General features: G+C 38.6%; 1 protein-coding gene across 5 annotated transcripts in view; it reads right to left on the bottom strand.

Annotated features, from left to right (window-relative positions):
* SDK1 (sidekick cell adhesion molecule 1) overlaps nucleotides 1-27,151 on the bottom strand; it is a 384,502-nt gene that overhangs the window by 257,346 nt on the left and 100,005 nt on the right. For all 5 annotated transcript variants that reach the window (XM_072935801.1, XM_072935799.1, XM_072935800.1 and 2 more), the window contains exons 3-5: nucleotides 17,804-17,963; nucleotides 12,293-12,399; nucleotides 8,186-8,333 (exon numbers count right to left, since the gene is read on the bottom strand). In XM_072935801.1, the coding sequence (XP_072791902.1) occupies nucleotides 8,186-8,333; nucleotides 12,293-12,399; nucleotides 17,804-17,963 (415 nt within the window). The remainder of the gene's footprint in view (nucleotides 1-8,185; nucleotides 8,334-12,292; nucleotides 12,400-17,803; nucleotides 17,964-27,151) is intronic.

Below are 27,151 nucleotides of genomic sequence, written 5' to 3'. Positions count from 1 at the left end.
ACACATGGCAGCTGGCAGGCAGCAGCAGAGTTGTTAAAATTCTTGCAAATGGTCGTGGCTGCTGAATGACAACAGCAAATGCAGTTTCTTGAAAAATCATTGAGTAAAATCTAGCAAAACACCACTTTATAAAGTGAATAGCCTTTTAGGTTTTAGAAAAAAATACAAGAAATATTGTAGTACAGCCCTTAGATGCAATGCTTTCAAGTGCTTTTCCTAAATAAGGTCTCCTTTAAACCTCAATTCTGAGAATTCAAGGAGCCAGGCACACAGAAGCTTGAATTGCTGGATATTTGTTCTCCTGTTATTTCTCAATGACACAATAGGTCCTGATTCTTCAAATAAACCACAACAAACAGAAATAAAATGCTGGCAATATTCAGTTTTCCAGACTGAAGAGGTGTACCAGGGGAGTTCCAAGTCTGGGATGGATCAGTGGCAGTACATGGGGTTTGCTGTGAGTTGAAGTTGAGAAGCTCAGCAAGGGAAGAAACTAAAGAAAAGTGAGGGCCATACTCCTGGGACATTGACACTCCTGGGAGGTGAGGGAAGGAAGAGATTTCCTCCAGCATTTCCACTCCTTATCCATTCCCTTTGCCCTGCTATGATGAAAAGCAGGTTGATCTATTCCACTCCTTCCCCACTCGAGTGGCAGAAATTCAGAGAGAAAAGCAAAGAGAGAATTTAGAGAGAAGAGCAAAGAGAGTGAAGCTGAGCAAGGAAGTGATGGCTGTGCTCACCCCAATAAACATTTTCCTTGTCTATGTCTAGAATTGGTCCTTTCATGCAAAACAAGGGATCTGTGTAATACATAAAAACAGCCACAGGTGTGTATTAAGAAATAAAAGGTAGCACTAACAAGCAGCAGAGAAATAATTTTCACACAAATTTTGGCAGAATTTTCTGTTTTCTCACTTCTAATTGCAAGATGCCTTCAAAAGTTTCACCAGAGCCAAAAATGCCTGCTCTCACAGAGAGGACCCTGAGCCATGGAAGAGCAGACAGCACATTTGCAAAAGGTTTCAGCTCATTTGGGACCTTTTTGGTGAAGGCCAAGCACAAAGCAGCTCCACTCCCCACCCCGGGCACCCGGGAGAAGGCACAGGCTGCCAGCTCCTGCCTCTCCCTGCAGCACTAATTAATGTAAAACCGCTTCACATTTGCTCCCATGTAGCAAATTCTTTAAATTCAAGTTGAATACTGTTAACAAAGTAGACTTGATGCAAATCAACCACAAAAGCCACAATATATCCCCAGAGTGCCAGGTTCTGTGGTTTTGGTTTTTTTTTTTCCTTCCTGAATCACACAGCAGTTTTCACTATAAAAATAAATCTGACAAAATGAAAGGCTTTAAAGTATTCCACATAAACCTGTATCTTAAAGCTACAAACTTATATGTCTTAGCACCTTTTCACATCACATAAAAATCCACTGAAATCATGAGACAAGACAGAATTTGTCCTTTCCTGCATAGAAGGAAAATTAACAATCCTTTGTAGTACAGAGCCAGAAGTACTGACAGATACCTTTTACTTCAATCAGTTTTGATTAATGAAAGTTGATTGGTAAACATAAGACATTACCTTTTGCTATATTTGATAAACCACAAGCATTTTTCATCTATTTCCATAAAAGCAGAGATATGTGAGGGGCCACGGGAGATAAATTGTTCCTGGGGATTTGTGAACAATTGCCACTTTTTAAGCACAAAGCAATAGTTTTCTTTTGCATATTTGCTCTTAAGAATGACTGCGACACTTTTAAACAGTCTTATCTTGGCTGCATATTAAAATATTTCCATTTGTAGCCAGAACAGTTCAAAGATTGACAGACAAATGATTTTCCACAAAAGCACATTGGTTATTAAAGGATTATATTTATGATTTGTCCCTAATAGCATTTTTAGTTCTGATTAGAAAATGCAGCATATGCAAAAAGTGAGCCTCAAAATACGATGACAAGTCTTCATATTTATCCACCTCTAGATTGAGGATTTTTTTTTAAAAATAGTATATAATTCACTTTTAAAGAGTAATGCTATTAACTCTTCTTTCACAGTCCATATTTTCTTTCTCAAAGTACATTTGTCCCCAGAAAGCAACAAACTCGTAAATCAATGTCACTGCTAGCTGTGATAAGTAAATCATACTTAGAGCAAAAAAGGTTTCCTTCTAGTGACACTTCCATTGCCTTTGTTTTACAAATTCCAAATCTATGATTAATAAGGGTAGTAGCACATAAAATGATTTTGTTCCTTATATGTGATCATCATAGGAAAAACAATATCCAAGAGTCAGATTGTCCTCCTAGACAGTGATCTCTGAAGTTTTATTGAAATTTACAGCTGCTGAAGATTGTCCTGGAAGACACTGTGAGCAGCTGAGACCCATTAAAGCACAATATTAGTTCCAAGCATCCACTTTTTTCTAGCAAAGATATGGATTTTACAGTGCTGCAGTAATGGCAGCAACTTCCCCTGGCTTATGAAAAAAACATACATTACAAAACCCTCTGTGGTTTGTGGTCCAAATTTGTAATGAAACATATTGGTCAAATCCCAAAATGTGCCTCTCATCTCATCAGCCCGAGTGCCTCTCCTGGGAAGAATCCCCCTCCAAAGGAGCCTTGCTAAAAGGCATTTTCTGTGGCAGCAATGTTTTCTTCCTGCTGTCCCTGTCCCAGCTCTGAGGGGCTGTGCTGCTCCCAGCACCCTGCACTCAGCATCCCGTGGTCCCCAGGTGCCACCTCATCTCCTCCCCCTCCATCAAACCAAACAACAACAATCACCCCGGGAAGATGAGAGGTCTGAATAAATTAATTGCTGACACATTTTTTGAAACCTGTGGCAAACAAATGATGTAGAGAGAGGAAAGCAGTGAGGTTGGATCCAGACAAGTCAAACAGATCTGGGAAATAACACTGGGATGTGCTTCCCTGGGGTGCTGCTGTTTCCCTCTGCTGAGCACGGTGATACCCACAGCAGCCCTGACAGGCAGTGATGCTCACACAGCCCCTGACAGTGCCAGGACTCCTCAAACTGAGCACTCCAAGAGATGATGGGAGATTTCCCTACAGTCCTTCACACCCATACAGGCCTTGGGGACAACACTGACACTATTGGAAGATAATTCCTGGTGCTGCCTGTTCCTCCAAACTGAAGCTACTCAGTGCAGAAGTTTGGCTAAATAAATTAATTATAGGATGTTGGTGATGAATTTTAGTTTAAGGGAATAATTTAATTCTACCAAGTACTCTTCTTTTTCAGGTACTGACCTTAATGTGGAGCCTATGAAAGGTACATTCAGATAAACCAAATATTATAATGCTTTTTCACATCTTATTGCTGAGAGGTGTCACTTCATGATGTTAGCAGACAGAAGATCTGCAAATTTTATTTTTTAAATTATTGCTCAGCTAATACATTGTAGAGTTGACAGTCCCTGAATTTATTGTTCAGTAATGATAATAATCATGATCTTAATGAAAGTATTATCCAGTGTATGTGAAAAGTAATTATGTGCAACTGGCTTAAGTTGTATGACAGGATGGTATTTGCAGAGAGATGCTCTGTACCACTAGAACTGCTCACAGAATAATGAAGTGGTGTTTGTTTTAAAGTGAAAAATATATACATGGCACATTAAGTCAGCTACTATCATCAAAGCAAAACCTAATCTAATGCTATTATCAGCCCAAGATTTGATGTATTATTCCTAGATACTTCAATTTTTCTCATATTTTAAAGCCTACTTAGCTACAACTACTTTTTTTTTTTTTTGAGGCTGCCATTAACACATTTACAATTTTACTTTAACAAATGTCTAATAAATTTGCACCAGCTTTGCCTATTTGCAAAGTATTGTGAGTGTCCAAAACCACAGCAAGTCAAGAGAGAGTGGCTTGTGCTGACTATATTTTAATTTCCATGATCTGCCAGCAGCTTCAGTCCTTAAGAGTTAATAATGACCAAATACATCCAATAATGAATTAATCTGAGTGCAAAACACAGATATTAACCCATGTGTGCCTGAAGGCAACACAATCCAGCATTCCTGCCTAGGGGATTGAGGTGCATTTGTGAAGTCCTTCAGTTCCTCATGAGTTAATTAAGTGACTAAATGTCCATCCTGCTGAAAGGGACGCCCCAGAAGTGCCTTTATACACCAAAAATGAACTTTCTTGTTTTGTGTCAGACATAATTCCACTTTCAAAAGACATGATTTTATATTCATCTAACTGCAGCTTACATGGGGAAGAGCAGTTTCACTGTAAGGAAGTTAATGAAGACAGTAATAACGTCTGCATAGAAGTTCTCTTCTTAAAGAAAGTGAATTAAAAGAATTGATGGCTGGAATGAACCTTTTCTCTGAAAAATGCTTCACTTAGAGAAAGGTAAAAAACCCTCTAAGAGTACTAAGAATTTAATTCCTCAATGCCACAAGTGAAAGGCAATTGTAGACCTTGATGGTGCTACTGTCCTTTGTACCTCTCCAAGGTACTGTTTGTGCTCGTGTAAAGAAAGTTAAATGTTCTTTGCTTTTAAGCCTGATGAAGTACAAGCAGGCAAAGCAAGCAGAATACTTGATATCCCAGAGCAGCAATTTCTTTTGATGCAGTCACCTTTAGAGAGCTGCTAGTTTTGGTAAGATGTGCAGGGAAACAGGCAAAATCATCCCATCAATAAAGACCCTGGATAACAGTGCAGCTGTAATTCCACATTTTTCTGCTGGTGTGTTCGGAAATGAATCTGTCTGGGTGTAATGTCAAGTCTCTTCTAGAACTTCTTGGGGAATATAGAATAATAACAAACACCTCAAACCCTAGTTCTTCTCCTTGCTCATTTTCTCTTGTTCTTGATCCTTTAATCTCCTCTCCAATTCTCCCCTTTACACTTTTCTAGCACGTACAGAGCTTCATTCTGTTCCAGAAATACCTCTTGAAAATACCAAGCTGAGGCTTTGATGAATGCATAAAAGCCAAAATGAGTGTACACCCACACTGCACTAAGTGAGGAGGGGATGACAGTGACTTTTAGGACTTAAATTTTTAAACACACACCATCATGTCCCACTGACTCTGCTGCACATTTGTTAGTTGCCTTAAGTCATAAACTATAATAACAACCCCAGGAGTATGTGCAGGCCTTTTGCTTCACATTTATGTATTATACAGGGGTTTGTTGACTTTACATGCCCACTTATTTAGGAGTAACTTGTCATCTTATTCCTGTTTTTATCTGGAGGCGTTAACAAAATATTACCAACACCATCAGGATAGGTACTAATATGTGTTTATTTGCTGCAAATTCCACTTTGAGTAACACCAGCAATTAAATTGAGTGTGCAGTTTGAAAAAAAATTGCCTGTGTCCCAAAGGAAATTTTCTCCCAGAAAATGTCACAGCCATGCACGCTCTCAGAGCAGGATCTAAAAAAAGGTGAAACCAAAGGTATTCACTGATCTTTTCTCCCCCCCACCCTGAATAACTGACAAGGGCACAGAGTAGTAGGACAAGAAGGGATAGTTTTAAATTACAAGAGGGTGGATCTAGGGAAGAAATCTTTCCTGGTGAGGGTGGTGAGGCCCTGGCAAAGGCTGCCCAGAGATGCTGAATAGCTGGCAGGGCCCTTCCCCATAAGTGTCCCAAATACTGGTACACAGTGAAGGAGAAATACATCAGCATTTAGCACCTTAAACCTGCTAGGAAAGCCATACTGCAGAGCCAATTAAATGACATTCCTTGAAACATCTCAAGAATTTCTTATTTTTTATTGTCAGAACTAGTGTTACTTTTCATTTTTTGTCCCTCTCATCTAAGGACAACTCTGTTCCCACATCAGTGAGATGAATCCATGCACACAAACATGAGGATCATTTTTATGGCATAAAATGGTGCAGAGTTAAGCACATGTAAATGAAGGCTTTTGCATGAGTAAAACTCAGACGACTATTTGAATAAATTTCACAGTAACCACCATTGTTCTCCCCATTTTTTGCACTGTTTATGTCCTCACTCCTCATGCACCACAGCAATGTCACTCCTAGAAATCTTGATTACAGCTGACATATGAAATTATGGCTGATTGATTGAGCCAAACCATTGTAAGCTTGTTTAAGAACACTAAAAAAGCTTTATATTGATTTAGCAATATAAGGTACTTTTAATCAGATTAAAGAGCATCGCACAAGGTGGTTGTATCAATTTCCCTGATCAGTTTAGCAGGAGATCCAGTGAGATTGATGCATCAGCCTAACTGGATCACTGGCTAAACTGATCAGGGAAATTGATTCCTCCTGGAGCACAAAAAAACGTGAAAAACTTGTTCCACAGGTAAGAACCAGCTCCCATAAGATATTTCTCAATTTCTCACAGTTTTATATGCATCCTCTCCACGTCTCAGCTTTCCTGTATTTATAGGGCTGCCATATTTACTTCTCAAATTTCATGGACAACTAGATGTGAGTGGATGCTCTCTGCTTTTTACAGTATTTTGAGACCTACTGCACAGAGTGCTCTGATGATTGGTGTGTGTACCATAAATCTGTCACCTCTTGAACATATCAGACTCACTGTGCACCATCTATCAAACTTCCAAGCGGGCTCACACTTCCAGCATGGGCATTTCAGCTGCAGAAGTACTCAGAGATTTCTATACAGGCCAGAAAAATGTCCTCAAGTGTCCCTTTTAGACAAAATTTCTGACCAGGGAAATAGAATTTATATGGAAACCTTGAGGTGTATTTCAGCCCTGCTGTAGCCAGTGTTGCAGTTCTCCCATTTTAAGCAGGACCACAGCTAAAGGTCATTTTACCCCAGCAATCCCAAGGGGGTAAGAGTACAGCAGGTGAAAATCAGATCTTTATATTAACAAATACATGGCATACACAATTCTACTTGCAATTTTCACAAACTGTAAGTGAACTCAGACAAATCTCATTGTCAGGCACTGCAGGCTTGCCTTGATCACGCTGCTCTGTTCCCTGTAAGGGTTCCAGGAAACTCTCAGGTATCAGCATAACAAGGCCTTGTCACTATCTGCAAATTCCTGATTTGTGTGTTCTCAGCATCAACACAAAATTTGTAATGTAGCACAAGTGGGGGAAGTAGATCCTTAATGGTTAATAACTCAGGATTTGTCACTTAGCTCTCTTCAAGAGATTGCCCAGGAATCTATTGTTTCATCTTCCAGCTGTTTCCCATCAAATTACTATTAAATTATTCATAACTTATTACATTGTTTCTTCACATCCCTGCAATACTAATTTTAACAGTTTCAAAGCCACTCTAATACCAGCTTTCAGATTTAAAAAGGCACATAGAAGTAAAATATACTGTACAGATTAGCAAAATTCAAATTTAAGAGAAGTTTTGCCTTTCTAATATGAACTCTAAAGCAATTCTGGAACACAGCAATATCCCATTACCATCATTTGCTAGCACATCTATCCCTTTGAACACTCAAAAATGTAATGCACAGTTAAAAACTAGCTAGCAACATTCCTGGCATTTCAACAGCTTTCTAATAAATGAGACAAGATTTAATCCACATTTTTCAATGTTGCAGCCAAGCCCTTCAGTCTCTGAATGGAACTGTGCAGATAAAAACGTGGGGTGGCTTCATAACTGTTTCAGAAAAGGATAAATGAGCACACCTTGGGATAATTAATAAAAATACAAGTACCGTGTCATTAGGGGTGAGCTGTTAATTAGTAAAAAATAAATAAAATTGTCATTGTTAGCAAAAAATAATGAAAAGAATAAACAATATCTAGAATTTTATTGTGAGGAAAATAGTACTCAGCATAACTCTGCAACAAACCCCACAAATTCATGTTTTAAAAGAATTCATTACGTTAGTGCACTCAAGCAAATGTAATTGAGAGAGGAACATTCCTTTTTCCAGAGTGTATCGTGGAAATGAATAGCGTGAAGGAAGCTCAGACATTCTGCACATCCAGCCCCTTATGCTGCACCAGGACCATTAAAACCACATGAATTATTTTGTCAAACTGCTTCAGAACTTCAGAGACAGTCTTAAAATAGTAATTTATCTCAAACTTAGTATGAACACGACTACTTTATTCTCTTTAAACCTTAATTAGTGTACTTAAAATGTAAGCTGTGTTATCAAATATAATTAATCATATTTTAGGGTGGGTGTATTTTGAGCTTTAAATTGACTTACATTCTGCTGCTTGGTATAATCTTGTGCCCGTCTCTAAACCACGTCACTTGGGGCCTCGGGTGGCTGAGGATGTGTGGGAAGTTCAGAACAGCAGCTTGTCCTTCAGTCACTGTTTTTCTCTGGTCTGTGCCCATGAAATCTCCCATGTCTGCAAAAAATAAAATTAAAAAAAATTAAAAAGAGAAGTTTTGCCTTTCTCCCCATTTCTTTTCAGGAGACAGGGAAATCACTGTGTTTTCCACCAACCACTGGCACTGATAATTACTCATGGGACACTATGGATCACAGGACAGTTTGGAATTTGGGGATTTTGGATTATAGAGGCAGATGAAGGAAACTCCAGTGCTGCTGGTGCACACAGGCAGAGCACCCATGAGCTGCCCTGAATGGCCCTTGTGTTCTTGGGCAATAACTGAGGGCCTTTAGTGAAAATCACATTTTAATGGAGATTTGTTTGCTTTGGTTTTTCACTTGGTTGGGGTTTTTTTCAGACAAATCCTTAACGATAAAAAGGAAACCCCTGCAACTCAAAGGTGTATATAAACCCCTGCTCGTGGTGTATATAAATATGTTCATTTTTTGGTCATCTTTTTGGTTTTGGAAACATCTCTTCCACTGCAGCCAGCAGAGAGTCAGACCTAAGCAAGGATCCCAAAATGATCCTGGAATCCCAAGGTCATGCTTGGGACTATCTGCTCTTCTGGCACAAAATTTCAATGTCAATTATGCATCCCTAGTCTTAGAGAGCAGCTTTTAACATAAGTTTTAATGGAAGAAATGACACTACCCTTGCAGAACCCCTGCCTCTGCAGGCTTTATTGCACAGGCAAGTTCAGGTATCTGGAGAAATTCAGTGAGCGTTTTTTTCTTGTTTTTCCATTGCCTTTTGCACTGCATTCTTATCCATTAAAATGAACAGGGCTGTAGGCTCTTACTTCTTCACCCTCCAAAGAACTTCTTTGCATTTTAATTTGATTTAAACTAGGAAACTGACACACACACAACAGAGAATTATTCCAGCTTCTATCACTGAATTCCATAGTTTTTAAAGGACAACAGGGTTCTCTACAAGTTCTGTACTGCAGAGGGGGATGCAAAGGACACAGAGAAGAAATGACTACTATCAGATCTGTGAATGGCAGGAGATGAGAAGAGACAGAACAAGAGCAGAAATTAAAAACACACGGTATTTTAAAGAAGCTTTAATCATCTTTGTGATTTTCAAGTTATTTATTCAGACATAATCAGCATTGTACTTCCTCTGCTGCTCCAGATTCCTTATAACTGTAATCAGATCAGATACTTGAAAAGAAATTTCAAACTGTGGAGGTGGATCTAATTAACTTCACTGTCGTATGATTATTTTAGTTTTCACAATACAGGAGTTTTTAAGCCCATCCTGTAATTAAGATTTACTCAGCAGTTTTCTCACAAATATCTGTTCCCATTCAGTTAAGTAATATGTTAGAATGTGTTGAGAATATTTTTTTAAATTATTTAACAAGTTCCCTGCTACTTCAGATATCTAGGACATGGAAGATACCTCAGATCTTTCTCAGTGCCATTATAATTACACCTTTCAATTCTTCACTAGAGATCTTCAGGTGAAGTGCATTGGGAAGCATCCTCTATTCACTGGCAAAAATAGATCATTTCTTGTGAATCCTTCTGAGTTAAAAGACTAACATTTCAATTCCTATAAGTTTTGATGAGTGGCTAAGATGACTTTAGGAACCCCTTGGAACATTGCTTTCTGATATGTTTGAAGGATAACCAAAAAGCAATATATGATAAAATATTAGGAACTTCACTACATCCACACAGCTTAAATCAATTAATTTAAATCAAAACCATTAAAACACAGACAACAATCACATGGCATCAGTAACTACCCTGAGTGAAGGGGAAAGAGGATATTTAAAGCTTGTAGAACACTTTAATCTGCTGGAATAAAGTGCAAATCTGACTGGCAATTTCACTACAGAAGCCATTGATGTCACAAAGGCTCAAGACCAAAAGCCTCCCAAGTCACACAGGATCTGGTTTGCTTTGCCTCAGTGTCTTTATAAATGAAAAGAAATGAATAAATGAATTAATACACAGGCCATTTAATTCAGACAGATTTAAGAGAAAACATTTTAGCCTCTTCAGCAATGCAGATCTACAAATTAAATGGAGGGAAAATTAAAACTAAAGAAGAGTAAGCAATTGCACTTAGTCTCTCCGAACAGCCAAACACACCCAAACCAGCCTGGAGAGACAAAACTCTGCCCTGAAACCTTCCCCCCCTTCAGAGGGGAATAAAGCTGTCATTTCAGGAGACAGAATTCTTCAGCAGCAGCAACAGCATCAAGGAAAAGCATTCCTGTGTCTTCTTCTCACTATTGTTCCCACCAGGACTTCCTCAGGAATTGCTCCCTGCACTGTGCCAGTACAACTGCTTGCACAGCTGGGTGGGGAGCTGGGAGACAACTTTTACAGCCCAAAACAAGAACTGTTGCTCTTTTAGAAATTTTGGAGAAGTCTCTCAGCCCACAGCTGCTCAAACACATTTTCCTGCTGAAACACTCCCTAAAGGGGAGTGAGCTCCACTACAGCCCAGGAGTGGGAATGATTAGTGGGATGCAGGAGAAAATGGGCACATTTTATCCTGGGACTGCTACCAAAGCCTTCGTCCCTTGAAACCACACCTGGAGATGCAACTCCAGAGGCATCCAGGCTCCTCCAAAGGCTCAGTGCTGCACAAGAAGAGGCACCTCACTCTCCCCTTCCCATCTAACCCCCCTGCTCGCCCCACACCTCACTCAAAGTTCTGTTCACTCACAGCAGCTTGCAGTAGATCCTCTGTGACCTGACAGAATTCACTAAAACTGCAGAGGAGTATTTGGAAAAATACTTGCAAGGGTCTGAGCCGGGTCAGAGTGAGCCCATGGTCAGTAGACAGCAGGGGCACAAGGGCTGGCAGAAGTCAGGGAAGGAAAACTCCATTTTAGCAGCAGTTTATTTTTACTTTAGCTCCCAGCAGCTCTGAAACAATAGGGAGACCAAACATCAAATGACTGATATCACTGACATTACAGATAAAGTAACAAAATCTACTGTAATGCAGTAAACTGATGAACATGATACCAGAACTTACATAATACCATTTGCAACTACTTTTATTTTAAAACACAGGAAATTCCATGTAATTCCCCTCATTGACATACTGATTAACTTGAATCAGTAACTTCAAATTTGGTATCTAATAAATAATTCAATTTCTCTAAATTCTGCTTATCAAGTGACATTTACTACTACTGAATTTCTAGTTACCAACCGTGATGAGAAATTTGATCCATGTATGAGACCTCTTAGGTACAGCACACAAATCTGTCTCTTTTAAAATGTCTTTTATGCTTTTACTTTGGAAAAAGAATCAGGGCTAATCTTCTTATTATTTCCAAAGTTACTTGAATTGTATTTTCTATATATTAAGTGAAAAAAAGGAAATCAGGGGTACGTGATCATTTCTTATGTCATGTTCATTAGCACAAACACCTGAGAAAACTAACTTAACCTTTCCAAATGGCAGCTGAATTTCAAAAATTCTGCATAGTCCAAACTGAAGTGAGGCAAACATTGCACCTTCAGAAAGGTGTTGAAAACAGAATTTTAAAATTTTGTTGTAAAACTGCTGATTTCGTACCACCAGGACTATGATGTGAAATCTTCCTGGTGCTATCCCCACTATCCCATTCCCTTTCAGATGCTGCTGCTTTCCTCTAAACTTTTTGTTGTTGTTGTTGCTGTTGTTTTGATAATTTTGATAGTTTTGTGCATGGCCTTCCTTAATTCCATCAGGTGTAACAGTTCTCTCATGCTACAGACATCTCCAAACAGTCTCATTGTCATGGCTTTGAAGAGCTCAAAGGCTTTGTTGCACTGCTCTGAGCTGCCTCCAGATCCAGTTATCACTGAAGTGTAAAATTCTTATGAGGCAGTAATTGAAAAAAAAAATTTAAGTCTGATATTTAACACCTGTTCAGACTGACAAATGTCATCATACATCAGGTTTTTTACCAAAAAGAAGCTAATGAGTTACAGAATGACCCAAATCAGACATACATGCCACTTGGACTTGAGATCTCCTCTGCAGCAGTGCCCCCATCCTGTTCCTCACGATGCACTGGTAGAAGCCAGCATCAGCTCTCTGCAGAGCTGGGATGATGTACCTGCAGGGCAAAAGGCACAATTAGAGAGCACTTCTTCCTGGTTTACACTTTTCTTAAGTGCTTATTGTATTTCTTCTTACAAACAGCATTCCTGTGTAATCTCAGGTCTTTGGCTATAGTATTGTCTGTTATATACAGATTTTTAAAAACAGCTGACACGAAATGCATGAAAATACCTTTCAGTCTTCAGTTCTGCAAATGCAAATGCAAAAAGTCACGTGAAAGATGGAGTTAATTTTCTTCCCCTAGTTTTCTCTAACTTCATTCAAAAGGCAAAGCAGGTAATTAGTTCAGAGAAGCCACAAGAAGCTTCAGTGTAGGTATTAGGAAGGCTTGCAAGAAGTATCAAAGCTTTCCAATGAAAGCTCCACTGTGTGACCACTGAAATTCGGAGGAATCCTGGAAGTGCCACCTTGTGCTGTACCCTGTGTTTGCTCTGCCCTTCAAACAGACACTCAGTCCACTAATCTCACTTTCTCATTCAGCTACATCTGATTGCTCAACATGAAAATGAGCTGATAGGCACAGTTTTAATGGGAATAAAACACATGAATAATAGAGATAATCCTGCATTAAACAAACATTAATCACAAGTGCATATTCCCCCAGTCACCTTCAGGAGATATTATGGCAGGATTAATGAAAGTCTTTATGGAAGATAAGGAAAAGGAAAACTGCTGAATTTTAATCTCCAAAATTTAATTCCACTAAAAGAAAACATTTCTTCTTAGACTCAAATATACTGTACACACCCACGTGCAGAGCTTAATGCCTGAACGGGATCAGGGAGCATAAAACAAAGGAGGCAGAAGATTCTGGTGTCATCACAAAATTGGGTTACACCACCAAACACAGGGACTAAGCCAGAGCCCAACACTGTGAGCAAGCTTCAGACATCCCTGGGGTTTCCAGGATGCCCATGGATACCTCCTCAGGTCTCTGCTGGGACCTCCCCAGCAGCCACCAGCACGTTCCCTGCCCTGGCTGTGGCAGCTGGCACCAGGAAGAAAAGGGAGATTCCAACCTGTGCTCTTTATGGGAGTCACAGCAACCCCAGGACACAAATAATGACTCTGAAGCAGGAATGTTGTTTCTTCTTGCCTGACAAGCCTCACCATGGGGAATGGAGTGAGAGAGCAGGTGAAAATACAATGCAGAGGAGAGAAATCAATAGGACAGAAGGATTCTCTAGTTCCTTACAAAATCATTTCCTTCTCTGTCAGGAAGAAGATTGTTGTGAAACATCATTATAAAGAAAAAAATAAAAGAACTGAAGATTTTGACAAATACTGAAATTAATTTTTACAGTTTTTTTTACCCAACAATTATACATCAACAATCTTTCTTTCTCCCATAAAGATTTAGTGTCCTACTTGGCTAATACCTTGTCTATTAAATAAAGCCAAAAGTAAAGGCCTCTTTCCTGAGTATAATCATCTGTACTAGGACAGTAATGCAGAGTTAGTTTTGCTGCCACCAGGACAAAACAAATCAATTAGATCAGAAGTGTCCTACTTTGGTTTTCTTTTCTGACTTATTAAAGTTTCATCAGGAAACATTCTTAACATGTTGCCTGAAGAAATGAAAATCATTTAAAAATTTACAGTGGAAATCCCATCTACTTTAGAAATTCCAAGGCAGCCAAAACCTAGAGCAGCTGGATTCTCAGTGGACCTACTGGGTATAATGTTCAGGTACGGCAAGCAAAATTAGAAGAATTAAATAACAAATGTGGAAAAAAAAGATAGGACATGTGTTAATACTGCTTGAGACTATCTTGAAAATTGCAAACCTGGGCAAGGGAAAAATATTAATGGAATTTCTGATTCTATGTTTACAATTTTAAACAGTCTTTATGCACCTCATATGTCTTATTATTGTTTTAAAACTTACTTTTGTATTGACCTAACAGCCTTGATACTGCTTTTTGTGCTATGCTTTTCCCGTTCCACTTGTTTTCTGACTGGCAGGAAGGGATATAAATAGGCTTTCTGAGTTCTAAATAAGACTTTTTTCCCCAGAATGAACTGAAATCAAAGGTTAACACAATTCCTTACAGTGACAAGACAGAATTTTGCTTTCTTTTTCTCCATGCTCAAACTTTGAAGACAGATCTTCCCATTGTAGAGATGCCAGGAGGCTCCTTGAGGTACCTGGGGCTGTCTGCAAGGACTTTGGAAAGTCAGCCCTGACTTTTCCCTCAGTTTGAAAGGCACAGCCAAGCAGAACCTGTAGTTTGGGAAGGTTCTGCAGAAAGATGGGAAGTGACAAGCAGAAAAGAGAAGCAGAAAAGGGGAGTCTCCCCGAGCCTGATGTGCTCCATCACCCCTCTACAAAGAGCTCCAGGAGGGAGTGGCATCGGCCACCTAAGGAGAAATCCTGGCCAACACTTACAGTTCACTCCTAATCTAAAATTTAAACCCTCATTTTAATTTTAAATTCCCTTAGAGTTGAAAGTGAAGATATAGGCTATGGGATTTAATAGTCATAATTATGGATACAGAATTAAAGCTAAGTGTATTTTATTAGATATTCATGTTACTTTCTATCTACTCAAGCTTTTTAACAAAAGACTTATGGATCAACTGATCTAACTTTTAGAATACAGAAGCAAAACTGAAATGTGTCCATTGTTAAAAATGTAATAATCAAATACTTTAAAGTAATTTGGTTGAAAGTGTATGGCTGCTTAGACATGACCTTAGTTTCTTAAATTCCAAAAAATCAATATCTTCAGGCCACAAAAGCAAATATGACAAACACACCTTCTCCAGAACTTAATTCAAAAGAAAACAAAGGGGGGGGGGGGGGGGGGAAGGGGGAAGAAAACAGAAAAACTACACTGCCTGAACATTAAAGTCTCTTAATTTATAGATATGACCAAAATTGCTCCTTCAGTCAGCAGCATCGATTTGTTTTCATAAGGTGGATCTCAGATCACAAAGAATTGATAAGGTTGTTTTATAAATACTTAACACAAAGTGGTGTATGCACAGTCACTGTGAAAGGCAGGCTGTGCACACAACCAGCCTCGTTAGACAAAGAGGAGCTGCTCACTCAGGGTCACCAGTGTCACAATGCAAAGGCTCCAGTTAGGTCTTTACTCACTTGGGCTGTTATAATAATATATTTTCAGCCTGTTACAATACAGACATTACTTTAACTGAGACACACTAAGTAATATCAATTACCAAAAACTCTTTGATTGATGATTCAAATTGCAGCAGAAGTCACTTACTCAGGAAGATTCGTGCATTTAAACAGGCTATTTACCCAAGAGAGCTGCACAGCAAACTGTTATGGGGTCAAAGGTTAAATTTTGCAACTGCAATTTTTATGTCTGAGCATATCTTTTCCTTGCTTTCATTCATTCTAATGCACCTATGCCATTTTTTGGAAGCTTAAAGCTTTGCATTTCTATAGAATCAAAATCCTGTTTAGCTGATCTCTGGCTGTGGTGTAGCAATAGGGATGCAATTTCTAAATTAATATTTTCTATCAATATTATGATCATAAACCAGCAGCTTCCTCTGCGTCAGATATTTTAATAAGAGATAGAAATAAGAATGTAAAAAAATGCAGAATTAATAAATATGGTTTGGATCATGACCTGACATTCACAAGAATAAATTAAATGCAATATAAGAAACAAGGGACTGACTGCAGGTGTGTCACACACAGCTTGGGAAAGGTGTTCCAATAACCGACTCACACTGCCATACACAGTAAAATTCTGATTTTGTATTGGGGTGTCCACTTGTTTAAGAAATACCACGGCACTCAGGTCTTACTTCAAAATGTCACCCATTCTTACTCAGGTTTCTCCTAATACCATGAAATGTCATCTCCCAGTGCGTAGCACACCTCCAGGGCTGGAGTTCTAACCCCTGCCCACTGTTCATTCCATGTTCATGTGTTTTTCCCCCCACCCCATTTTTCCTCCCACTCTCTCAGCATCTCACATGGTCAAGGCTGCTCCCAGCTCCTTCTACCCAGCCACTACAGCTGACTCTGCTGCTCTTGATCAAAACAAGTGGCATTTGCACAAAGTCATGCTCAAACATTCTGTGATTTGTTGTGCTATTAGAGATCTTTTCATTTTCTAGAAAGCATTCACAAATCTCCTCTTTACGTGTGTGTGGCTCGTAATCCACATCCCAAAGGATGGAAGCACCCATCATGAACAGATGCAGGGGCTCAGGAATAAGAGGGCTCATCCAAAGCAAGTCTTGTATTTCTAGGTAACTTCATATAGAACTCAATGCTTGGGTTCAAACAGTTGCTAAATACTTGAAATGCTAAATAACCCCCACAAGTTTAAAAAAGTTATTTACTGCACTGTAAATATAAATAATATCAAAAACAGAGTGATAGGTTACAATTTTGAAAATCTTTGAGAAAAGTAATTATGTGTTACCATGTGTAACAATGTAGAATTTTATATTAGTATCTGTATTATCTGCATACCAACTTATGCTGTAATTTCTATCTATAGTGAAGGAGCATAACTTTTCCCTACCTTAAGCCTTGTGTCCCAAAAATGCAGTATTTAGCTTGGTTTGCAAAAGGTACAGGTGTTGTACCTGGGCTCTCTCTGTCACATACCCACTCTCATAATGTCTGAACTCACCTGGCAAATTCTACAAAATTTGAAAGCACCAAGTAAGTTGCATAAAAATTAAATTTCCGTAAGAGTACAGAAGTTTCTGTTTGCATGGAGAAAACCCAGTCATTCCTCCCACATTAGAGAAAAGCAGACAAAACTTGGCAGTCTGGCACGTTGGTACTTGGCCAGCCATGTGCTGCCTATCAGCAGGAATGAGCTCTGATAAGCCACACTGTGGTTCAGCTCCTGTTTGATGGAATGTCTGTGGGATGGGGAGGGAGGCAGGAAGAAGGTCCTGGGGGCAAACTGCACAATCATTAAAGGGCAGTTTGTTAAACTGTCAGCTCCCTTTTGGAATTGCTAGAATTGAAACAGAAAGTTTTGTGTGGGATTTAAGACAGACCACATTCCTCTAGATCTGATGGAGACGGAGAGTCCCAGCGAGCTTGGCTCTGTTCGAGGATGAGTTCACACATCATATGTAACATTTGGCTAAGGAATGTGTCTCCTATTTATCACAAACACAGGTAAAAGTTACATCTCCAGCAAAAGGCACTTCTGGTACTTAAAAATTCCATGTTAAGACCCACATTTTGAAGTGTCAAGTCTCATTTTTAGCAAAGGAATCTCATCTCATCTGTTTACAAAACCTACTCTTCTTTCATGATGAACCCCCACGTCCCTGTGTCTGTATCTACAAAGCTCTTTGAGGCACTGGGAAATGGAGGGGGTGGGGTTTGGTTTGGGGTTGTTTTTTGCAATTCCACTTGCAGAGGTGATTATATGGCTGTTACTTACTTGTATTCACTGGAGTAGGAGGTTATTTCACTGTCGTTGTGCAACCACTTGAATTCCAAGGGCCAGCTGCCTTCAGCAAGGCACGTAAGGACCAGTCTGTTTCCTTCCAGGTGGATCTGGGGCAAGCCTGGTTCTGTCTTGAAGAATGGTGCAACATCCCCTGAAATACAAAGGAAAAAATGTGTTTGGAGGCTATTTAGGAAACTATAGGAGAAACAACTGATATTTAGCTAATTTCTCCTCAACATGGTCATGGTAGAACAAGAAACAACATGATTCAGTCAAAGCTTGCACTGGTGCATTCATAGCTAAGCTTTATCTTTAGGGGCAGAATTACCAAGATCTTGATAAACTTTGTCCTTGCCCACTAAGACAAGCTTTTGTCCATGTTTACTCTTTCTCCAGAAGAAAATTCCAATGTTGCCTGCTGTGGCAGGCAGTGAACAACCCTACTAGTTTTTTTTTTTTTTCCTCTTCTCCTTTCTGAGGATTAAATCCACTCAAAGCTTTTTTTTTTTTTTTTTTTTTTACTTTTTTTTTTTTAATTTCTTTAATAGAAACCAGAAGTGTAATCTTGGATAGAAATGATTATCACAGCAGGAAAAGTCTCAGAGTAAATGAAGATTCTTGATAAGAAAAAGAATTTAGAAAAAAACACCTCACAAGTTTAATGCATTTTTCAATGTTCTTACAAACCAAATATGTTAAATTATATTACCTGAAGCCACTAACAGATTTTAGAATTAGGGTACCTCAGTAGTATGCAAGGGTCACATGTAATCTCAGACTCTTGTGTATCGCAAATAAAACACTCCAAGTAGCAAAATTCTTGATGAGTAAACTGCCAAAGCTCTGAGTCCACACCTGCTAGAGATGTACCCCAGTCACATCTGGAAGATGAATGCTTTTCACACTTTACGTGTTGAATTTCTGCTTGTAATTTTAAAAGCATACAAATACCTTCTATAACCAAATTTAAACCAGAATGGCCTGGGTTGGAAGGGAGATTACAACTTATCCAGTTCCAACCCCTCCCATGGGCACAGAAACCTTCCACTAGACCAGGTTTCTCCATCCAACCTGGCCTGGAACACTTTCAGGATTTTATGATTACACATAAAAAACAGGAGTTATATTCAAAGTCAGAAATTTAATATAAAATATTAATAATACTGAACATGTAGACAATACTGAGCTCTTCTTTAAAGTGTGCAGGGTGTGTGTATGTACTTTATATATAAAATACAGAAAAAAACCCAAGATATACAAACGTTGTCCCAGTGCAAGTAATGGTTCAGTTAAACTGCAAACCTTCTTTTAAACATTTATTTTACACAAAAGTCTCAGGCATTTTTATACTTGGAATTTTATATATACTCAGGCTTTTTATATTTAAAGAGTTTAACATATTTTTTACAGTTTGGAGTGCCCTCATGTGCTGTTCAAGGCTGGCTGGAATTTTTGAGTCCACAGGTCCCAGAATCACTGAGAGGACAGCCCCAGGAGCTTGGCCCAAGGGTGCTGGTGGTGGTTTCCCAGTGACTCTGGTGTTCCACTGGGGCTCACAGCCCAGCCTGGGCATGTCCAAGTCTCCAAGCCTTTCTCTTTCACTTTGCCTCTGCTCAGGGGATGTTTCTGACTGCACAGCACGTGGCAGCACAGACTTATTATCACTGAAGGGTCCCAGGGCAGAGCTGAGTGTGGCCAGGGAGCCCCAGGCCCACTGGTGCTAAATATCTCCTGCAATGGGCCATAAATCAACCACAGCTCCCCACTCATCTGATGATTTGGATCGACAAATTGTCTCCTGAATATTTAGGATTTAACTTCAGGAACACAGTCATTTATGCAGAAAGAAAAAACATGTAATCTTAAAGCAACGCTTATAAACTATCACACAAAATCCAATCTAACAAACTGAATTTAAAACTGGATTTTGGGTAGGGTCCTTTTCTGATTTGTAGCATTTTAAATAACCTGTCTTTCAAAGAATCTGATTCATGACAAGTGCAGATCAGCAGTATCTTCTCTAAATTGGCTATATAGGAAGCTACAACAATTCAACATATGAGAAAATTGGAACAGTTCCAAACTAGCAGATATTCCCAGACAAGCCAAGGAAAGTTTTTACACTTCTCCACACTATTACATGACTGAAAATATATTCTGCAAAGCTTCTCTTTAGTTGTTGTTTTAATGACTGCAATTATTGTGAAATCATCTTATCCCAATTCTCATTGTCTCCTAACTAGTAAAACAGACCAATATTTTAAATGCTATAAAGAAAAATTAAAGTTGGAGTTAGAGGATGTTCCTGTGAAATACAGTTATTTTACCCAGGGAGAAAAGCAAATTTTTACAAAGGTATTTCTAAACAAGAGAGAAAATGTTAAATCCTGTCAAAGGCATTTTGGGGAGTCTCCCCAGGGAGTTTCAGACATTCTACCCTGGTAAGATTAAAGGTGTCAGGCTTCCTCTGGAGATGGAAAAGCGGCAGCTGGGAGCAGTGCTTGTGTTCAGGGGAAGATAACAGAGCCCAGCTGGTAAAGTGAAATGATTCGTGCTGAGTCTCCTGAAAACAACACTTACCTGCTCATGTACAGAGGCTCCTGGAATGAGTTCCCTAAACTGTTCCTCCCCAAAGAAAGTTCAGTCACTGAGGGAGAGCTCAGTGGAAGTGATGTCTTCACCAGAGTCATTTGCTGATCCTTGTTTTCAGTGATTTACAGACTCAGCAGCACAACCTCCTTCATTACTTACTCTGAATTATCCACTTACTCCTAACTTATGTCTTTCCAAGAAAAAAAATGATGCATTTGGAAGACAAAGTGCTGCCCACAAGTCTTCATTCAGCCCTATATTTCCTACTCAAATATTCCAAACCCAGTGGTGCTGCAGCCCACTCAGAGCTATCTCCCATTTAAAGCATCACAATCAAGCTGTTATTACATGAAAATGATTCTCAAAACTCAATCCAGTTCTGTTAGAAGCTAAAATTTAATAGACCTACGGGAATATTTTTATAAAGAGTATAGCATGCTTTATAAATTACCCTGGCTCTCTGGAAGATTTACTTAAACCCTTGAAGTAATTTTATCTTCTAATCCTTTATTCCTGACTTTCTCATCAATCATATACTGTAAGTTTATCAAATTCAATTATGCAATCAGAGATCACTAAATATTCACTGAAAGCAGAAATGAAAATAAAATACAGAGCAAAAATTCTTTGCAGAGAGGCAGCTTTGATGACGTTGGCATTTCTGCAGCACAGGGCTGCTCACACCTCAGGCTGCACCCTGGGCTTTATTTACAGCCTTAAACTGTAATGGAAAGCAGAATTTAAACCTGGACCTGCAAGGAAAAGTCTGGTTGTTATAGAGCATCCCAGGGAAACGGGAAAATTGGCAAGGAAAAAAATCAAAGCCATCTCAGAGGGGTTGTGGGAAAGAAGTAACTGACTGAGGGATGGAAAACACAAGGGGCATTTAATAGGTATGAGATACTTGCACTCAGTAATTAACTACAGAAAGGGCTCACCAGGAGGGTAACCTTGGCCAACCAAGGGTTTAGAAGCCAGGAAGGCATTTTTTGTTTTATATTCTTCAAGAATGGAGTAAAATACTAATGAAAAAATATTCTGAGTCCTAAAACCAAAAATAATAAAATATTTAAATTATTATTCTTGGCTAGAATACTTTTCTGCCTACCAAAAAAAAAAAATAAAAAAAATAAAAAAATAGGCAGGCATTCATGCTATACACTGTTGCCTTTTTCTAAATGTCTTGATACTTCCAGCCTCTCTGCCTCTCAGCTATGTTGATTAAAAAATAAAAGTAATGGTAATTAAAGAACTTTGTGAGTTGCAAGAAGGAGCAAAGGGATAAGGTGCCAATCTGTTGGCACATGTATATTTACAGCTTCAGTAAATTTTCATTAAGACTGCTTACCAAACTCGCCAACATCCTGACTTGTGTCCTTAAAAGGATGCTGCAGATTTATTTTTATGTAAATCTCAAGAAGAAGTAGGCTTGAATATGCCAAAATTATCTGGAAATTTGCTCCACAGCATTTCTGCCTTGCTTTTCTGCACCTCCAAACTGCCTGAGTTTCATTACATCGCTGGGCTGGCCCATTCAGTTTCTTTCTTTGGTACATGCAAAGCTTAGACAGATTTTATCCCAAAATAAAGTTTCAGGACTAAATTCAACAACACCCAGACAGTTTTCCTTGGACTAATGCTGACATTTATGTACAAAATGGTGCTGGGTGCCATTGTCCTCTACCCTGGGCTTGTCCCCAGCCCTGGCAGAGGAGCTGCACCACAGGAGAGTGGAAAGTTCCCTCGTGCTCCATTCTCCCTGGAAATCACCTTCAGGCACAAATCTACAAACAGGACTGCAGGACGAAGAGGCAGCCTGGCTGGACAGCTTTGGAATGGCAACAAAAATTCCAAGAATAGATACTCATTAAATAGCCAAGGAGCCCCAATCTCATAGGGATTGCATGAGTGAATGTGACTCCAGAAACAGGAGAGCACCGTCTCAAACATTCCCTCTAACAAACAAATCAACAAGGCTCAGCTAATGATTCTGAACCCTTGAAGAGCTTACATTTGTAAAACACATAAGGCAAAGTCAGATTAAATAGATCTTTCAGTTACTACAAGGTCTTACAAGATCTTGAAAGCAATTGCACAGTCCTATCCCTCAGGAATTAATAAATTTTAATTAAAGACACAATTTGATCTTGAGAACCTCTACCCTGCATAGAAAAGGAAAGTTAAAGTACTCCTTAGAAGTACCACATCACCCTCATCAGTAAAACCCATTGCAACTACCTTCTTCAAATCTCAGCTTTTTTTCCTCCAGAAAAGTTGGATACCAAAAGTTCCAGACAAAATCAGGTATTCACTTCCTGAAAAAAACATATTCTGTGGTCCTGAACACTCAGAGGAAGGAAAAGGCAGGGAGTGCTGAGAGCAGGCTGAAAGATCCCCAGTGCCACTGCTATTTGTCTTTGTTACGCATCTCTACTTTTAAGTCATTTTTAAGTGAGCTAATATTGAATATTAAAAGTAGATCAACCTGCACACAAATCAGCAATTCAGAGCAAATATTAACAAATACCAGGTGAGCAGCTGCCTTTCCGTTGCTCCGTTGGCCCTAGAGGTTCAATACTGAAAAGAGAGTTTTGACTGAGATACATTTTTCAAACTCAAAAGAAAAATGGGTTTATTAAGTAGAACACCTCAAATGATTTTAGCTTATTAATCTCCAGTCAAAACATGATGCACATTACTGTTTCTTCATATGCTTCTAAAGGTCCGATCAGCTGAGACAGTAAAATAAAGAACAGATTATGACTAAAAAATGTTCTGAGGAAAATGAGGTAGAGACTGAACAATCAGCCCAGGAGATCAGCAACACAGAAATGTTTTTGCCCCAGTGTCTGCCAGGAAAGGAGATGTGAGCCTTCAGGTGGGTAAACAATAACTGCTGTGGGAAGAGTATCCCAAAAAGTCTGTCTGGGGTATTGAATGTGTAATACAAAAATAAAGGTAAAATGGCAACTGGAGTCAGGAAACCCAAACTAGAAACAGGAAGAATCTTTTCAGCAATCCACAGAAATTGCCACAACTATGGACAGCAAAATCCATTCAAGACCAGACTGCAGTTCAGATGCGAGCACAGTCAAGCTGCTCTGATCTGAGAGCAAATAACTGCAAAAAAATCCTGGGAAAATGGCTTTTCTTCTCATTCCCAAGTTGGATATGGAAAAGATTTTTCAGTATTTCCTTTTCAAAAGGATCTTTTAGTCTTGCTATCTCGGTTTTCTAATCTTAGAGTTCCTGATATACATGCATACATGTGGTAGCTCTGGATGCAAGTTGTATTCTCTTGTGGAAATGAACTTCAATAGATTATATGGCATATGAATTTGAAATTATAACACAGTAAATCCCGGGAAATGTACCAGAAAGCCAGATTGAACTCAAGATATATTTGAATCAATCTTCTTTTGAATTCAAATCTTCTAAAATACATTGGTGAGCTGCTGGGGAAGTTAGTATATGATCTATTCATAAACTGTCAACAATGTCAAACATACATTAGAGCATTCAGTCACTTTAACTGTATTGATTTGCAGGAAGTCTATTTTACCCAAAATACTGGATCTTTGAGATTCAAATTTTTGTAGTTGGAAGTGTGACATAAATCACCAAGCACAACAATTAAATTTAAATTGCATTTTACTACCTCACTCTAAACCTCGATTGCAAAGGACTGATGCATCGTAGTGAATATTTCATTAAAATATCAGGTTATTTTTCAAATATACTGCAGCAGCTAAGAATTTTCACACAATGGTATAAAGCATTCTCTCAAAATGGATTTCCTGAACTTTCATCAAAGACGATATCTGATTTTATATTGGAAGAGTACTGAAGTAACTGTATTTAAATCAGTCTTTCTTTCTCAATTTCACACTTCAAGTAAATGAGCCCAAGCTACCCATTTTTGTCATCCTACAGATTAAGAAGATAACCTTCTTTTTGGGTACCTCTATTATAATCCCTGAATGCAAATACAGATATCAGCTGAGGTTGATGGATGATGCTTTTAGAGGTTTAATTGGGGATGGAATTAAATTGTTTTAGGACTCAGCAAATTCTGTGAGGAAGCCCACATATTTTTAGAATAAGTGACATTTATTTCTTTTAAATGCACACTCACAGGGAGACAAGATTTCAATGGATAACTTCTTTTTTTTTGCCTTGAACAGCTCACATAACTAATTGGCAAGTTAGCTATTGGGTAATTGCCAATCATATATTTGATTTGGATGGAAGAAATATTGAACTAAAGATTGCAAACCTGTTGCAGCCCATCCCAAGAGGAAAACTAAACATTCTGTAATGTATAGTTATGATTAGCTTTCAACAATTCAATAGAATAGGAATCCCAAGTGGCAAGAATGAGTGTTTCACACTGATAGTTAAGTAGATTTAATTAAAAATTCTTTTTTTTTTTAATTGAAGCATCACTTCTCTATTTCAGAATTACCTAAATGGCACTGCACATTCCAGTTGGTTCTCTGCTCCTCATTTCTTGATGCAAACAGACCAAATGTTTTTCCCAATTCTTGGCTAACACATTGTATTGCTTAAAAGAACAAACATCCTAATTCATTCCCTAGAAACTTCTATAATTCTAAGATAAACACCATGAAGTGACTAGATACAGTAAAACCTCTTTTGATGTTTCCAACCTTTCTTCCCTGTTTTAAGGCACAAACATTTCCTGTTATCTCTTAGCCTTCTTCCATTTTTCTTTATGAACAGCTTTAGAGGAACTACAAAAATCCATTTGCATCCTGAGACAACGGAAAAAAGTCAGAGCAGGATTTTTTATGATAAAAAAAGAAAATCTTATTATCACAGACTGCTAAAAAGTCCTTAAACATAACCTGTTCTTTGTATTCATAAAATCTACTCCCTAAGACTCTGCCATCTATTTAAAGACCCTCTTTTCATTCACTACACAATCACTTCTTGAAGAATTCCCTTTTGAGAAAAGATTTCTCAAGTTTTTTTAAAAACACTCAAAACAGAACCAGAGCAGACTTTTTATAGGACCTGGATTCTGATAGAAAAAAAAAAAAAAAAAAAAAAACCCAAAACAAAACAAAAAAATCCAACAAATCAGTGGTTGGTAACACACCTCTGTTAAAATTCAACATAAACCTCTCTCAGTTATCCCCAAATACACCAAGAAAAACTTTCCTACATGCAATTGTATTATTCTTTTCTTAAAATTGATTTCTTTAGCAGACCAGCCAAGGAGAAAAAAAAATAATGAGCTGATATCATTTTAACTGAGCCTCAAGCAGTTCCTGATGTATTAACCTAAAATCCCACTAAGGCTTCCTTTTCCCATTTAATTTCTACACCTCATGTTTTAGTCTCACTTCCTGATCACCTGTAATAATTCAGTTCAGTCGGGGCAAAAAAAATTATATTGGCTTACTGTTTATCAGAAGGCAGACACTATTCATAGTTCTGTGAATTTATGGGATACTCAGAATCCCAGAATGGTTTGGGTTGGAAAGACCTTACAGCCCATCCAGTGCCACCCCCTGCCATGGGCCACTTCCACTGTCCCAGGTTGCTCCAAGCAATGTCCAGCCTGGCCTTGGACACTTCCAGGGATCCAGGAGCAGCCACAGCTTCTCTGGGCACCTGTGCCAGGGCCTGCTCACCCTCCCAGGGAAGAATTTCTTCTCAATATCCCATCTAAAGCCACCTTCTTTCAGCTTAAAACTACTGCAAGATTAGAAATCAAAAAGCTACATATGATGTTCTAAAATTATGTTTAGTGTAGTTCATTCACAAAAAAGGCTCCAGATTTTTTTTTTTTTTTAATATTTATGAGGATGTTTTTAAGAAAGTTACAAATGCACTGAAAGAAAAAGGCACATCTGTACAAAGTGGGCAAATGAAAGAGAACCCATTAACTATGAAAACTGAAACAAAATCTCCAAAGAAACCTCCAGCCTCTGAATTTGGTATCAAAGCACAACCTCTGTGCTTTTCATATTCTCTTCATACAGGGATGTTTACAGAGCCTCACTCAGAGACTTGAGGAAATAAGTTGTTAGTGTTTAAACTTTGGCCCACAGCAGGTAGAAGGCAGAGCTGCCTCGCTGAAAGGGAATCCAAATATAGCAGGATTTCCTTCATTATTTTAACCACAAAGGAAGCTATTGTTGCTGCTCCATAATCTACAATCTCTAACTACAGTAGGGCAGCCTGATCACACTGATATCTAACCAGCAATTTAAAAATCTATCCTCTAAATATTCCAATTGACACCGGCACGAAGGAGAGATGAAACCCTACAGAACAGGTAACAGGAGAGAAAAGATGAAAACATAAATGTGCTTTCCTCAAGTTTGTGCCTGCTATAAGAGGCATTCTCAGTGTGCAGAAAGTAAATTAAATCAAAAAGGTAAACAGCTGAGGAGTGTCTGGAAGTACCAGAACAGAAACACAAGAGCAGCAGGAGGAAACGAAGGAACAGCAAAGGCACTACCAGACCTGAAAGCCATGTCAGGCACCTATTTATGTTCTCAAGGAGAATTTATTTCTAAATAGCAGAGCAGCTATGAATATCCAGAGAAGATATAAACACATCTCTTTTGATGAAGGGGACTGGAGGGGAAATGATTCATGCTCAAGCCTTTGTTAAAAGCAATGCCTACTGCTCACTGCTATTGTTATTTTGTTTAAATGTAACTTGTAGATTTCTTTTTTTTTTTTTTTTGTAAACTTGAAAAATGTAAATAG

Source organism: Taeniopygia guttata, chromosome 14 (assembly GCF_048771995.1).
Source record: "Taeniopygia guttata chromosome 14, bTaeGut7.mat, whole genome shotgun sequence".
NCBI classification, from domain to species: Eukaryota; Metazoa; Chordata; class Aves; order Passeriformes; family Estrildidae; genus Taeniopygia; species Taeniopygia guttata.
This window is presented reverse-complemented; position numbering and strand designations above follow the sequence as displayed.